At 39.5% G+C, this 16,887-nt stretch overlaps 1 protein-coding gene across 2 annotated transcripts in view; it reads left to right on the top strand.

Moving 5' to 3' along the window:
* Positions 1-13,134, top strand: part of LOC110000547 (metal transporter CNNM4) — a 30,003-nt gene extending 16,869 nt beyond the window's left edge. The window contains exons 6-8 of one of the 2 annotated variants that reach the window (XM_020655856.3): positions 3,287-3,376; positions 5,813-5,988; positions 6,384-13,134. In XM_020655856.3, the coding sequence (XP_020511512.2) occupies positions 3,287-3,376; positions 5,813-5,988; positions 6,384-6,911 (794 nt within the window). In that variant the 3' untranslated portion in view covers positions 6,912-13,134. The remainder of the gene's footprint in view (positions 1-3,286; positions 3,377-5,812; positions 5,989-6,383) is intronic. The other variant, XM_065965900.1, reaches the window with a different exon arrangement.
* The last annotated feature ends 3,753 nt before the right edge of the window (positions 13,135-16,887 follow it).

Here is a 16,887-nt window from a genome sequence, read left to right as displayed (position 1 = left end):
CTCGGTCGTTTCTCGGTCGCGCTCACATTCTCATCTGCACACAGTTTCTATTACTTGTAAGATTAAAGGTTTAAAGGTGAAAACAAAAGCAGTAACCAGAATCCTTCCTATAGTCTCTGTTTATTCTAACAAACACACACGTGCTGTTTGACAAAGTGCTGCGTCAGTGAGTTTGAAGTGAAGCTTTGTGTTAGAGAACCAGCTGAAAGTTAATTAGGCTTAGTCCAAATAAGGAAACACTTCCTGCTGTCGGAGGTCGAGCAGAGTTCGTTTTGTGTCGTTCGGGGCTGTCAGGTGACGCCTGACAAATCAACCAGAGACACTAAAGAGATGTTCCTCCCCCGTTCATCGAGACAGAAGCTTACCTTAATCGGGTTAATTAAAATGTTAATGTGGCTGATTTAAAAATGTATTCTGGAGAACAACCAGCTGTAAAAATATCCTTTAAATAAGAAGCTGCGTGACGCTGTATAATCGAGGGGATAAAGATTTAATATAAAAAGTGATGATGTCGGAGCTGTTGGCACGGAGCTGGAGTCTGGATGTGGTTAGCTTAGCTTAGCATAGACTTCGAGCAGGGAAAAACACTCCAAAAACAAACAAACAAACTGTAACAACACTTTTAAATCTCAGTAACCACCAGGGTACCCCCGTGCACGGTCACACGTTCTCAGGTGGCACACTGAAAATAACTTTAACTTTAGTAATAATAACTTTGTGAGCGATCACCAGCCATCCCCAGATTCTCTCAGCTTAATAACCTTTATAGATCTTAGATTATTTCACACAAATGTACGCATTGATTCCCTTTTTTTTTTACATATCCAGACGAGCCTTACTCCAGAAGTCGTGTTTCAAAGTGATGACGAGTGATATTCTGGGATTATTCAGGTTTTTTATATAATAATAATAATAATAATAACTTCATTTATATAGCACCTTTTAAAAACACAGGTTTACAAAGTGCTTTGACAAACAGCAAAAACAAGAACAAACTAAAGCAAACACAGAAGAACATTAACAACAGTAAGAACATAACAAATGCAAAATACTAAAAATAATTAAATACAACAGAAAAGGACCCATAGTGCACGATACACAACCAGACATATATAACCCCGACCATCACAAGAACCATCATAAGAACCATCATAAGAACCCAGGCAACACAAGAACCCAACAGCACGAGCTGAGACCATATTTTAAAGCATCTTTTGCAAGCTCATTCCAGATCTCTCTTTTTGGGGGGTTTTACTGCACTTTGGAATAAAGATGTGCACAAATAGTCGACTTCTGTTGTGTTGTATCCTGTTTTAGTGTCCTTTTGGATCGTGCTGGATCATGTCGTATGTTTTGTATCATATCCTGGGATCCCATCCTATCCTATTGTATTATGTGTAGCTATGAACAACATCAGTGGCTGTTCCTGTCAGTTTCACTGAGGTGTATTGAAATGTTCATATTGTGTCCTGTCTTTAAACAAAGCTAAGCTAACCACAAAGTGACTCCTGCTCTGTATTCAACGTCTTGACAATTCTTTAGCAGTTTTTTTTTTGTTTTTTTTACTCCTTTTTAAGAGTATTAAGATCTGCTGCAGTCATCAAAATCTCATCGTTTACTTTACGTTGCCTTTTTCATATAAAGAGTGTAGACAGTGCATCACAATCTGCAGCCTGTCTTTGAGTTTTAAGTGAAATGCTGCACTGCTTTTTATTTTTCTGGGTGAAGGAGTGACCTGTGTGGGCTAATAACGTTTTTCCATTTAATCCAGTAATGATCTCATATTTTATCTTCCCTTATAAAGCCATGACTAATCATACAAGTCAGTCACACTCCAGCGTGTTTATCCTTTACTTTGCTAAATTCATAGCTGTTTGCAGCCAGCAGGAGTGCAGATATGAAGCTTTGAAGTCAGATTTCAGCAAAAAATAAAAATGGAAATCAAAGCAGTAAATGAGGACAAAGGGGTCAGAGGTCCACGCGGTTATATAACACGGCCGTCTTTTTAAAAGATGCATGTTTGAAGAAGGAGATGGAGGCTGTGTGTGCAGGTGGATGATGAAAGCCTGCCTGAACAGGCGGAGCTGCTGTCAGGCAGGACTTCTGTTAGGCTCCATTTTAAAGTTGTGTTTCTGCTGCCCCCGTGTGGTCCAACATTGAAACTGCAGCTAAAATGTTTCTCCTCACGTTTTTTCTTCTTCTTCTTCTTCCTCCTCCCTGCTGTCCTGTTTATTCTATCCTGTCTCTGTCCTGGATAAACTGCCGTCTGTACGTCCTGCAGCTCAGTGTCTTTGCATGTGCAGTGTCAAATGTACATATGTTAAAGACTTCGGAACATTTCTCATGCTTAATGCCCATTTATTATTTAAAGTCAGCTTTCTCTTTTTGAAAATTATGTCTTTTTAAAATGTCGCCTGGGATTTAGATCAAGACAGATAAATTAAAATAAGACAAACAAGATCACCACTAAGGGGTTAATCAGTTACAAAATATTTATACCTGGGCTCTATTTTTAACATAATGGTGAGATGAAACCCAAGGTGATTTTTAATGCTCAGAGTAGCAGACCACATCTAGATGTTGTGATAATTGTTGCCAGGTCTTTTAGGGGGGCACTCACATTAGGTCCAGTTTTCCTGTACAGTGCTGAAGCACGATTATGTCGCATTGAAGGCAGCGAGCAGCGTTGATCTGCTAGTCTAACAACGAGGATTTTAAATGTATTTTAAATATGTAAAATGAATCCTTTTACCTTTCTTTGCGTTTAAAGGGAGCACATTTCCTTTTGTTGGGACCTAAAATTAAAGACTTCCACAGGTCAGAGGAGAGGAATGAGTCCATAAGGTTAAGTCCTGCACACTGTCTAACTAGCAATGAATAAATACAGTTGTTGCCAACTCTTTGCTGCCACACTTTGGACAAACATCTTCCTTTTTGTCCTGAAAGAGTAAAGCTTAGACGATTTATATGTTGTGTTACTTTTCAAAGTTAAAAAATAAGCACAGGAAAAATTACATCTACATGAAACTTTATTTTTTTCTGTTAATGTAGATATGATTAGTGGATAAAAATGGTAAAAACATGCTTTTCATCCGTGTGTGTGTGTGTGTGTGTGTGCCACCCCTGCAATAGTCAGTGGGTCACCCCAGTCAGAGTCTGGACACGCCCCTGGTGGCATCACACAGGGATGAGAGATTCCCTCTCTGCTGAAGTGATAAAAAACAAAGAAGAAATAAACAAGCCCATTTCTCTTTTTCTGCCCCTTCCTGTCCCTCCTCTCTCTCAGCTGTCACCCCTCCTCTCTCCCCGTCAGTGGCGTCCCCCCCTCCACGACGCCTCTCTCTTAAGAGGTTTTCTCTGTTCACTCGTTTTCCAGGTAAAGACTCGCATGGGCCAGAGGAGAGAGGGAGGTTATCTTCTTTGAGCCAATCTCCATTTTCCCTTCTTTTTTTTTCTCTCCATCATCTCCGGAGCCCTGATCCAGCAAGTTCAGACCCCGAGTGAACACGGGATGTGGGGGCAGTCTGCATAGTAAAAGTTTAATTAGCTTTTTGCCTCTTTTTGATGCTTTTCTGAGCAGACGCTGGCCCCTTTGAGTCATCTTTAATCCTCAACAAAGGCATCGAAAAGAAGAGCAAACCTTAAAGTCTGATCATTTTCATATCTGAGACTGATTATAAACTGAAATTCTTGAATATTATTGCTGAAATTACACCAAATGCAAGAACAAAAAACAAGTTTTTATTCCAAAGAATGTTAAACATGTCTATTGTCTAAATACAAGTTTATAACCAAGAGTTTTGCTCTTTATAAATATCTCAAAAGAGATAATAACTTGGATATTTCTTATTGCACTTACAGCATTTGATAGAGCTATAAGATTTAAATAAAATCAGTATAAAAAAAAGTGAGAGTTTTCTTAGACTATACAAATAACAGCATCTAGAAAAATAGTGCAAATTTGATATGAATTTAAAGCCAAATGTAATGGTGTCAGGTGCATGTTTTACAGATTCCTGCAATGCTAAAGATATTTTATGATTATAGTTAAAACCCTAGTTCAACCTCCAAGATAAGTAGGGGATGTCTTAAGATTGTTATTTTTCTACAAGCATCAGTTTAAAACTCATAATTGCTAAGTTTTCTCTCACTTTTAAAACACCAGGACAAGTTTATGTTCTGCCCGCTATTAATCAGTGAGTAAAGAAGTATTGATTAGCATCACAGAAATGATACGGTGCTGCAGCCTTGGTCCTGTAACGTGCTCAGGTCGATTTATTCCAGAGGGGATTGTCAAGCCAAGAGCTAAATACAAGTATATATCAACAGCAGAATTCCTCACAAGTCATGACATGTCCAAGAAGCAGACGCTCTCTCAAGTCTCAGCAGGAGGTCAACAACTTGCTGGGTGGGGCTCTTGGTGTACTGAGACTAACCTCTAACCCCTAACACCTCCTCTCCTTTAACCATTGATTTACAGTCAGATTCAACTCACAACCTCTGAGATATTCCAGAAAAAAAAAAAACTTTTCTGACCGTAGATCTCTGGTTAAAGGATAAGTATGACATTTGAGAACTATGCTTATTTGCTTTTTTTCCTCTTAGAGTGTGATGAGAAGATTGATACCAAACTCATGCATGTTCTTTAAATACAATTAGCATAGCAGCTGGCTAGCTTGGCTTAGCTTAGCATAAAAAAATGGAAACCCCTAGTTTTATAGGTACAGAAAAACAATAAGATAATATTGTGTAACTTGATAAGCTTTTAGATTGACGTTAAATTAAAAAAGTCGATGCAAAGATGTCAAATTAATGCAAATATATAAATACAAATTTGCACAGCTATGCAAATGACAAGAATAAGTAAAAGCAAATAACAAAAAGTGTGCAAATTTCTTTTACTTTTAACAAATCTTGAGTATGATATATGTCATTTGGCATTATTTTATGACCCATTTATGGAATTATATTACAGCACAACGTGTTGCTTGTAGGTCTCTAGCGCAGTTGTAGAACAGTTTTGGGATAACATACGACTAGTTAGCTAGATACATAACAGTGTTAAAACACAAATAAAACTGGTTTGCTTTTCGGAAGTAGCTTGATTTAGGAAAAGGTAATTGGTCTACCTGACAGAGCTAGACAAACTTCCCCCAGTGCTAACCTTAGCTAATGTGCTACAAAGCTACCTGTAGGACATGAAAGCAGTATCAATCTTTCAACCTAACTCTGAGAGAGAAAGAAAGAAAGAAATATTTTTCTCAAAATGTTGAACTATTCCTTTTAGCATTAGTTCCTCCCACTTGATCTCCTCAACTGGCCGTCGCTCTCTCTCCTTTAACACAACCCTTCAAGAAAGGAGGGTCACAAGGACACTCTTCCTGCTCTTCACCACCCTCCATGACATCACTAAAACCAGCCAATCAGAGAGGTTTCTCCTCAAAGCTTGCACAGTCCTGCACTGTAGCCATAAAAATGCTCAAACGATGCACTTTGCCTCACCGCATGGCATGTTTGTCGCATTCTTTTCATATCAAACACAATCTCATCTCTATCATCAGTCATCCACAGCAGGATGATGATGTAGACACTAATATATATTCATGTTATATACGTGTATATGTTTGTGTGTGGTGTGTTTCAGTGTGATCATGCTTACTGCTCTCACTAACGTCTTCCTCCATTATCCATGTTTTCACATCTTGTTTTTCCTGATGTTTCCGGGTGTTTGTTCTCCTTTTTTGTTAATGTTTAAATTTTGTGTGTCAGTGCCTGGTTTAGTTTTTCTCACTCTCTTTTTTATCGACCCCAGAGTTTCGTTCCCCGTCACATGGGGGCAACCTCAACCGCTCGGCGTCTCTGAGCTGCACTGAGCGCGCTCCGGACAGCGCCTCGGTGGGCGGGAGCATCAACCAGATCCCAGGGACACCCTTCCAATACATAACAGACTTCTGCGTCCGTGCCCTCACAGACCTGCAGTTTGTCAAGGTAACGGACTGTTTCAACACGTACCAGTTAACAGATTCTGGAGCATATTTTTTTCAGCTCTGGTACTACGGTGGAAGTTTCTTACATCATTTACTTCTGCAAATTATCAGGAGAATATTGAGGTTAAAAAAACTGGCCTCAAGGACCAATGTGAAACTCTATTGTGTTAACATTGAAGGGGGAAATCTTTGGAAGTAGTGAAGAACACAGATTCATCGATTCAGCCTTTAAAGCCTCAAGGCGTTTGTCTGAATAAATCTACTAAGCAATTCCATTTTTTGGTTCCTATCAGTCATCAAGATCCTAAAATATGTAAAACTACAGGTTTTTAAAATTCCAGATTCTGGCTTTATCATCATTTATCTTCTTTGATCGGTGTTGTTTGTTTTCTTTAGATCACTCGTGCTCAGTACCAGAACGGTCTCCTGGCCTCCAGGCTCGACAGCTCGCCTCAGACCCCAGACGGCAGTCACACTCGTCTGGACACATCTGCCTCATTGCCCCCCATCACGCCGCCGGGGACCCGCGTTCCACTGCCGCTGGCCACACCTCCTTTTAAGCGCCAGACGTCTAACACTCAACTGCCACCGAGCAGCCGCTCGCTGCCCCAAACCACCTCGTCATCCGGACGCAGACCCAGCCAGTCTCTGCCCCAAGCCACTCCCCCTCCGATTAACCACACCCCCATCTCCCAAACCCCTGCGTCTTCCATGAGCATAGCCATCTCCAACCCCCACCCGACTCTGACCTCCTCCAGGTCCCAGCATTCCTCTGCTGGCTCGGAGAACGGGGCGGGAGAGACCACCACTCTGCTCAGTGAGCAGCAGAACTGTGTGGGCCCGCGCAGACCCAGCCACGGCCAGGCCCACCCCCACCCACAGGTCCACACCATCAGTCATACACACACTGAGAGCACCATCTAACTCGAGTCCCTGTGGGGGGAAACTGCCCGTGCACTCAGTTACAAAAAACACACACTAGCACTTCTTCCTGATTCCTGTTTGCTCGTTGTCTCCTGAACTTGAAGTCTGAGGAGCAGCACATCGGTGTATTTTGTAAACGGAGATCCTTCCTTTATCCCTTCCTGCATGCCCCCCCTCCCTCTCCAACACTAAACAATATCAAGAATAGACTACAAAGATGGCGGAGGCGCATGGAACGCCGTTGAGCGTGATTAGACAGGATGTGTCTAACTTAAAGAATCAGTTCACCAGGTTTCAAAATTATTAATTTTTTGCCTTCAACCCAGAAATTATAAATCTTTCTTAAAGAAACACTTTCCCAAATTTTGAAAATAACAGCACACAAAACTGAAACCATTTACAAGTTGCTTTTTTTGTAATTTGTGTGAACTGGCCCTTTAAGTCATCGCTGGTGAGACATTAGCAGAAGACTCACGTTCCCACCTGCTGCGTCCCTTCAGCCCTGCTACACACACTACTTTAAACCAGTAACAGTTGAGCTTTATTTATTTATTTCAATTTCTGTTTCTATTTTTCCAAAGAGTGCAACTTCCATAACCTGACACCGTCGAGGTTTTAACTTCAGTTGTAGTTCGTTATAGAACAGCAGTTTGTATGATTGTGTGGTTGGGATTTTGGGGGTGGCTTTTATAGTCGAGGGACAGACATGTGGGAATGAATATCCCCTTGTCTCTCCTCTGTGCTGAGCTGCTGGTGGGTCTATTTCACTTCCAGCAAACAGACCAGATTCACTGTACTGTAAGGATTTTGTGATCTGAGGTGAAAGTTGAACAACCATAACGCTGATTTTGCACGATTCTGCCACTTTTAATACAAATCCTGGACACAAAAATTATTTTCTTTGGATATATCTTAGAAACTTAAAAGACCTTTATTTATTTGCAATTATTTATATCTTAGAACATTACTCTAATGGAGCAATATGTAAGATATTTACTAAATTAAATCATAAAATGTTCTTACTATATGATCAGACATTAAGGAAACATGCTATGTTGAAGTGCTGGCTTCTCTGACGACAATGCAGCAGCCAGTATGTCCTCCTTCTAACTTTAGATTCTGGTCTGGATTTGTTTTGACCAGAGAAGGTAGGCGGTTTTAAGGCACACAGCCGTTTTAGACACCCCTCGATTTACCAGGCAAACGTCAAACCAACAGGTGTTGCAGCGATGGAAGCGGGTCAAGAGAAGTGGTTCAGATAGAAGTGATTGTACCCGACCTAAAAAGCCTCTGCATGTTTCTAATAAGCTCCACGAGCAGAAACGTGCTCAAACTAGGATCAATATTGGAGATGCTTTTGAAAAATGGAGAGAGGTTAGAACACAGAAAGGTTTACAGACCCATGCAGAGCTGGATAAACACTGAAGCTTCAGAGTCCACCACATGGTGACCTGAGTGAGCATCGACTCTAAAGAGGAGGGGGGGAGGGGGAGACAGCTCTCTATGATGTTTAGAATTTATACTGCAGTACCCATTTTAAACACTAGGTGTCAGAGTGACACATTGCTCCTTCAAAACAAAAAAAATATTCACAAACAGAGCTCTGGTTGGCCAGACTCCTGCCAAGACAAATTAAGCTGGCCAATCAGAGCCCTCTTTGCTGCCACTAGATTTAGGTGTTTTAAAATGAAAGAGATTCAAAATGTAAATGTTAAAGATTATCACACATTTAGAAACTAATAAGTGAATGAAATAACAGAAAAGTATTTTTCTTTTAAAAAAAAAAATGTATCCCACTGGAAGACAAAGTAAAGACAAAAAAAATATTAATGGTTTCACTAATCAGATAATGATAGCTTTATGCACTTTTTAGTAACTGGCAATAATTAAACTATTTTTTTTGCCCTACAGAAACAACGAGCCAAAAAAGCTCGCCATAGAACTCTGAACAAAATGTATGCATGAAACTGGAAATATTCAGCAACATAAATAATCATTACATCTTATTTGTAGCTAAAAGGCTCAAACTTGCAGAACCAGCGTAATGGTCCTTTAAGTCAACGTCACTGCTGCTGTGAAGGTGGGTTATTCTCGTGGCCTACCTCTCGATTAAGGCAATACAAGGCAATATGTATAAATAATTTAATTTTAAAGAGGAAATATATTTATTTAACATTATTTAATTTATATACAGAATATATGACATTCTTTGTTTTTGTATTTTAAAGATTTTATTTATTGTTTTTGCTTTCTTGGTTTCTTGAGGAAAGAACTGCAGCTTGAGTTGACAAGCTGTTTATTTCATGTGACGTTGACTGCACAGACTGTTTATTTTTCATGACTTTAACTGAATATTTCTCACTGTGAACAGAGCTCGGTGCCTCACCAGCTCCTCAAAGCTTCACATTGTCAAGACACACTGTGGACTGATGTCAACAACTCTTTGTTTGGGACTACAACCAAGCTTCTTTTGAGTGTGTTGAAGCATATTGACATTTCTACCAAATAATTCAAATCGACAAGTAGATTGGGACTTGTACAGTTTCAGTAGCATGCATGTTCACGGCAGAGTTAACTGTAATGAGGGCATTTCCACACAATCGATGCACAATAATCGTATTGAAGAGAGTGAACTTGATGACAAGCTGTAGCAAACACTTGACCAAACTCTTTCCGTCAGAGGCTCTGGACTGTTTTGGTTCTAAACAGGGTCGTAGCTATAGTTTTTAGAAATGCTATATCACAAGTCAAAGTCCCTAAATCTCATAAAAATGAACTAACAGCTCTTTGTTTATATGTTCTACTGGTTCAACATAACACGAGTAGAAAATGTAATAGCTGTTAGTTAATCTTAAAGCAGCAGTTGTTTTCCAGGAATAGTTCAACATTTTTGGACGTGCGCCCGTTTGTGTTCTTGCTAAGAGATGAGAAGGTTAAATGCTTTTGTTAGTGCTAAAGTTACATTGCAGTTAGCTTATAGATTGATCCGTAGTAAAAACTTTATGCACCGTGCAGCAGTCACAATATAGAAACGTCACTCCCCCTCCCATTGGCTTGAGCTGAATTCTCTGGAGAATATCCTGCTGTATTCTCACATCAGCTCACTCGGACTTGCTGCGGGAAAAAATACTAGGAGTCTGGCCGGAGAACCTCCTGGTGAAGTCCAATGCGAAAAATTCGGCTGTTCGCGTTCACATAAACAGCCCGTCCTGCTATTATCCAGGGAGATTTCCGTATGTGTGAAAAGGGTTCATGAGGATTTTTTTCTGTCTACATTCGCACCGTCATGGTACCTACAGTACTCTGAAGCAGTAGCTAAATGGCTTCCTCTCTACGGGTTTCTAGGAACTCAAATAGTGCAATGTTCCTGCGGTGCGGGATGAATAAAAAAGGAGGAGGGTTCCAGCGGTTCCTAGAAATATGAAAAAATTCCTGCGGTGCGAAAACGCCTAATTTTAAACTAAGCCAAACTCACCGTTTCCCACTGTTTCCAATCGTCATGCTAAGCTAAGCTAAGATGATTAGCTGCTGGCTGTAGCCCACAGATACGACCGTGATGAAGCTCTTCTAAATCAACTCTGCTAGAACCAAAACAAAAATTGAAATGTACTGAAATAGAACAGCTGCCAATACATTCAACAACCAACTACTACAACTGTAACATGCTGCCAGGATTCAAGTGGAAAAAGATTGAATGTTAATGGATTGATAAGGGATTGAGAATGTCAGTGTCTTGACTTTTAAAACCAAACTTCCTCCACTATAAGTTTGGATATATATTGAAGACATACGTAGTACTTTGTGCATAGATTTGACCTGTAAAAACATTCCTCACTTGTTTTTTTTTTTTTTTGCTGTGGACAGATCTAACTCTTGCGAGAGAGAATGTTTTTTGGATGCTTATCAATTTAAGACAAACTGTACAGTAGCTCACATTAGGTACAAATGCTGAACTAGAAGGTATATGAATAGTAGTCGGAGCGAGCTACCTAGCCTAGCCGCCTAGCTCATTGTCGCACTTTTCCATGCACAGGCATTATTTCACTCTTTCTGAATTGCTGTTGGGATGCAAAGGCTCTGATCCTCGTGTCTTCATGTTCACTTGACAGATTTCTAACTCTGCAAGAAAACAAGTGAGCGTATTTCCCCACACATGTTGAGCTTTTCCTTTAACCTGTGCATCACACGTGTGTTTGTTAACCTTTAAACTCTCAGTAAGAGCGGGGTTAAGGATTGACACTTGAATACTGAAAACACTCGCAGCACAATAACTTTAAACGGACTACAAACATTCTGCATGTCCACACTCTGGTGGTGTTAACCCTGTCTTATCCCACAGCTGAATGTGGTGTGAAAACCCTCCTGTTGTCCCCCTGTCACTGGGTTGCGCTCCTCACAGATTTACGTCAGCAAAACAGGGGTTTATTCATATACACTTAAAACATTGTAAAGTCCATTTATCGTGTATGTAAATTTATGATGAATCTTTTCACATGAGGACTTGTAGGACGTTTGGTTGTTTTCCAGAGGACCGAGAAGCAGAGATAAAGAGATTACACTGAAGACGACTGTAGCAGCTCACTCCTCACTCCGTGTGTGTGTGAGCTCACGTTTAAGCTGCTAGCATGTAATCTACCTATTTTTGTTATCCTGTGTATGCAGTGACACTGAAACAATCTGACTGTAAAGATGAACTATTTTGCTGATGATATAGTGATTTATTTAAAGGTATAAAGAAGAACAACTGTTGTATAAGCTAGCACTGATTTGAACTTTGAACCTGTGAGTTATTTAAGACTTTTTACTTGGGTCTAAAGAAAAGGGAATACTCCGTTTTTAGGGGGGGTGTGATTCCCAAACTGAGAAGCTGGATTAACAAGAAGGCAAATAAGCCGTCTACTCCGATCATCTAAAAACCCAAAGGTTCAAAACTGGTGTGTTGTAAAAAAAATATTTATTTAAAAAAAAGATGACTGAGGGATATGCACTTTTTAATCCCTGAATGAACTGCTAAGGGTATAAAGGATGTTTATTTTCTTACCTGAGGAGAATCCTGAAGCAAAATCTAGTTGAGGACTTTCGTTATTGCAGCACTTTCTCGCTTTGAACTGGTTAAAAAAAAATGGCGGCTTTGTCTGTGGCCAAACGCTTCAAAATATAACAATCTTGTTACCCTTCTAGCTTTTTGTTTTTGGTGTTCTGGTTGCATTTGTGTAAAAATACAGGTTTTTGAATTTAAGAGAGAGACAAACATGTTCAAGGTTGACTTCTTTATTGACTAATTTTCTAAATTCCATAACATATTCTAGTAATTTAACGCAGGGACAATTTCTCACAGACGGAGCAGGATATTTTGTTAGGTCATTAGCTTGATGTTAACACATAATAGATTTTGCCACACATTGGCTAACAAGATTAGCATCACATTTGTGCTCATTCTAATGTAAGAAGAAATCAATTTTACGTCATGATATCAGAAGAATAGATTGTTTCCTTATAGGTTCTAAGCAGGTTTCAGTCTGTAACTCTACAGTTCTGTTATTGGTCCAAAATCGGTGGCCTGTGAGCCGAATGAATTAAGCCCAAATGATCCAAAACCAACACCAGAGGGGGTCTTATACTGTCATATTTTGAAGCGTAGAGCCACTGATTTAGCTGCCGTTTTTAATGAGTTTTTTTGTGAGTATATTTTATTTAGTTTTTGTGCTTACATGTTGCATGTTATTTAATTTATTTGCTTTTTACCAAATAACCACACAGCAAACCTGGGGCTGTGCACAATTCAAGCATGCACAGTGCACAGTGCACAGAGAGGAGATGTGGGGGCCTTATGGGGGGCCCAGCAGCTTATTTAACCCCAGGACCCCCGGACTTGTTGAATCCGGCCATGGAGAAAATACCTGAAACCAACATTTTATTCAGCAGGACTACAACAAAGGGAAAAACTGCTATTGAACGCAAATATTTATGACGTGGACGTAGCCTTACCCTGGAGTGGAAGAAAACTTAGACCTGCCTGCTGGTTCATTTAGGTCTCATGTAGCAATTGGTCTTTTACTGCAGGTTTCAAGTGAAGCCACTGGTTGGCTGTGTGACTACCAGTCTGTGCACTGGGGGAAATGTGAAAACAAATGTTCTAAATATTAATGTTGTATTTATTGTAAACATTGTATTGATTGTTGCTGTTGATTTTGTTTCTTTTTGTTAAAAGGCGTGCACCCGAGGGTGTGTGTGTGGTTCTGTGAAAACGGGCTTCCAGCTTTTATTGGGTTAATCCACCCAGAAACACTGTGTTCAGTTCCCTGATTGCTGTTTGTGTTATATTTGACTGTAAATACTCTGTACATGGAGAGACGACATGCTGAAAGAGTTGTTGAAAATAGATCTATTTATAACAAAAGATGAAATGTTATTTCAAGTTCCAGTTACACTTTATGTAAAGGTACATACTGATCATTAATAGTTGCCTATAGTTACATATATAAGTCGTATAATTGTTGCTATATAGGTCATTATAAAGCACTTATTAATGCCTTATTCTACCTCTTCATTGCTGCTTATTGATTGTAAGAAAGGACCATTTTTATTTTAGAATTTAATGTGCTCCGCTCTGTATACTTGGCGTCCAATCATAGAGTGTATTTTATAAGTGGGTGTGGTCAACAGTTTCAAGCTTTAAATTTGGTATTTGAGCCATTTCTATCTTGTTTTTTTACTTGTTTTCTTTTGAGCCGTAATTTACTACTTCTACTACCATATGTGGACGACAGGGTGCGTTAGCAGTGCATCGGTTTGTTCATTGACTGGACAGAACAATGATGTCGTTTCGATGACGTCACCAATTGCTTTCTGAATAGGCCATTTGAAGCAGGACAATAGTGGTCGCCATTTTGGAAGTGCTGCCTCTGGTTTACTTTCAGTCGATTTAGAAATGGGACAAAGAGGTGGATTTAAGGCTCCTAACAAATGGCTACAATACGCCCACCTGTCAGTCATTAGAGAGGAATGGGTTTTTGAAGTCCGTAAACATGTTCTGCTGTAAAAACGGGCGTTTTAATGGGTTTTAATGGGGGTTCCTTGGTTTATGAAACCTCAAGAGGACAACTTAAACGTAACTGCAGCTTTTTGCACTTCGGCGTCAGCCCCTTTTAAACACCGAAGACTGACGCCTGGTTTCGATCCTGGTTAACAGGCTGCCATTGTAGCGAATTGTCAATCATGTGTTGCCAAGTTTTCAGGTACCCTCAGTGATGCTGTTAAAGGGGCCGTAATTTACAAAATAAACATGATGGCGTATTGAAGAAGACTTGAAAATACCAATTAAAACCACAAAAATAATTCAGATAATTGATTGAGGTTATTAAAATCAAGCGGGAAGTTAGCTCAGTGGGCTAGCTAAGACTTGTATTTTGAGACCAGTGGAGTCGCCCCCCTACTGGCCATTAGAAAGAAAGCAGATTTGGGGCCCTTCTGCATTTTGCAAATTAATGCCAATATATGAGGCACATGCTGAGCAAAGTCTTACGATTGTGATAAGCAATATTGACTTTGAAGGTCCCATATTCTGCTTTTTCTGGTTTTATATGCTCTTTAGTGTGTTTTCAAAGTGTCCTGTGCATGTTTAGGCACATCTATGTGCAAAAATTCAAAGTCCGCAGAAACACGGCTTCTCCTACGTCCTCCTGTTAGCTGTAGCATTAGCCGCATGTAACGCTCGGTTCTAGCCCCCCTCGATAAAAATGTGTTAGTGCGGCGTCATTGTCAGTGTGAGATCACTGATCTAAGCCCATTGGCTCGTTGTGGCAAGACCTGCAGCTCATGTTGAAATTTCCGAGAAGCGTGCTGAGCAACTGACCAATAACGACAGAGCGGATCGGCAGACCAATCAGAGCAGACTTGGCCCACGTGGGGTCTAACAGTGTGGGCTCAACAGAGTGCAGCTGACGGACTCAGAGCGTAGAGGGAGCAAGGAGGAGCAGTTCATGAAAACAGACACTTTTTTATAACTTTAGCTATTGTGAACGTACAAAAGTAGGAACATAGATTAAATATATGAACCCCAAAAAGGGCAGAATATGGGATCTTTAATAGAACTCTTGGGTAATGGTCCAGCGGTTATAGAATAAAGTCCTACAGAATAATACATAACTAAGTGCTTTATAGCGGCTTGAAAAGAACCATTATGCCTCCATTATACATGCAAATAAGCAACTTGCTAATGATGTTTATGTGTACCTTTTTATATTAAGTGTAAGCAAAGTTATATTTACATTGTTTTGCTAGGAAGGCATTAAATAGCAATAAACATTTCACAGAGTTGACCTCAAATAATAATTTGCTATCCTCTGAAACGTTCTTTTTTTTTTCACAAGACATGATAAACAAAGCTTTATTTCTCTGTCCTATCATCTCCATTTCCTGTCTTTCAAACTCCCAAACTTCTTCCTCACTTTGACCCCTTTTCACTCATTAATTTCTCGCCATGTCCTTATCTCCACGTCTCTCCCAAGTATTGAAATTCCTGCAGCGCTGACTGCATAAGCCCTTTTTATTGTTCCAACCTTTTTCCATCATGGGACAGGAGCGGGGGAGCCGGGCTTATCAGCAACTCCTGCGGTGTTGTTTTTTAGCCTCGCAGCAGTGTGATGATTAGACCTGCAAGACGGTTAAATATTTTCTGCCACGGCGTTCTCAGGCCAGTGACTTTTCCACACTGTGTATCATTCACAAGTGGATCGTTTGAGGTTTTTGTTGCAGAAATGAAGGCAAGGAGAGTAAAAAGTCATTCCCCATAGCATGTTTTTGTATCTTTATTTTCAGGTAAATTTGCACACATAGATAAGGCAATGTTGTTTTTTTTAGCTGCAGATCATTTAAAGTCCTGAAAACTAAAACATGCAGAGCTAAGCAATCAAGAATTCTTCAAGTCCAGGAAAGTATGTCTTGACTTAAAAAAAATCTGATCTCCTTTTCATTCCCCCAGAATATGTGCAGAAGACGAAGATACCAGTTTGGCTGTTGTTGGTTGTAAATTGTATTTTTCATTTATAGTCAGAAGGATGAAGGAGCACTTCCAGACATGGGTTGTGTAACTTGAAGCAATGTGTACATACTGTTTTATAACTATGTAAGGCATTTGAAGAAATCCAAGAGGTTAATAAACCCGAGATATATTTCTCTACAGAAAACATGTCTCTGTTTGATTCAAAGTTTTCTGTGGAGTCATCGCACATTTTTCCTGTGAGAAATGTTTAGAGTACATGTGGGTGGATCCTCATATTATGTTATCAAAAGGAAGATGGTTATTACATGACTGTCATTACATTCCTGCACTTCTCACATACTGACTGCACCAGTATATTATTATAACATTTATAAGACAAGGGAAATACAACAAGTTGATCTCTTTAAAGAAATGATTTCCGTTTTTCTTTATAAACAGTATTTACTGGTCTGAATTTCTTCCTGTCAAGAGCCCAAATGGTTGTGAAAACATAACCCGTTTCCATCCAAATGAGGTGCAAATTTAAACCAAGAAAATCTGCAGAATGAAACACACTTTATGATTTATTTTGTCAAAAAAATTCAGATAAACTTTTCATTTTCATTGATACACCCAATTACAGTTAAGAATATTGTTGCACTATTTCTAATTTTGAATATTTAATGTTTCTGAATGTTTTTTTGCTTGTTTTTTAGTGAAAAATGAGTGCCCAAAGGCAAGATGTAATGTGTTTGCAATTGGGGGGGGGAATAAAACAGTTAATCTAAAAATGTACAACAATAACGTTTTAAATATGCAATTTCAACTTTGGCAAAACCATCTGGTAAGTTCAGTCCTTTAAGAATCCAAAGTGGAGAGAAAAAAATCTAGCTTATTAGCTGTTTCAACCATCGTTGCGCCATTTAACATAAATGCAGGCAATTTTAGACTTTTAAGCATGTTCCCAGTGAGTTAGCTAGCAAGTCAACTAAT

The sequence above is a fragment of the Labrus bergylta genome, chromosome 17 (assembly GCF_963930695.1).
Source record: "Labrus bergylta chromosome 17, fLabBer1.1, whole genome shotgun sequence".
NCBI lineage: Eukaryota > Metazoa > Chordata > Actinopteri > Labriformes > Labridae > Labrus > Labrus bergylta.
This window is presented reverse-complemented; position numbering and strand designations above follow the sequence as displayed.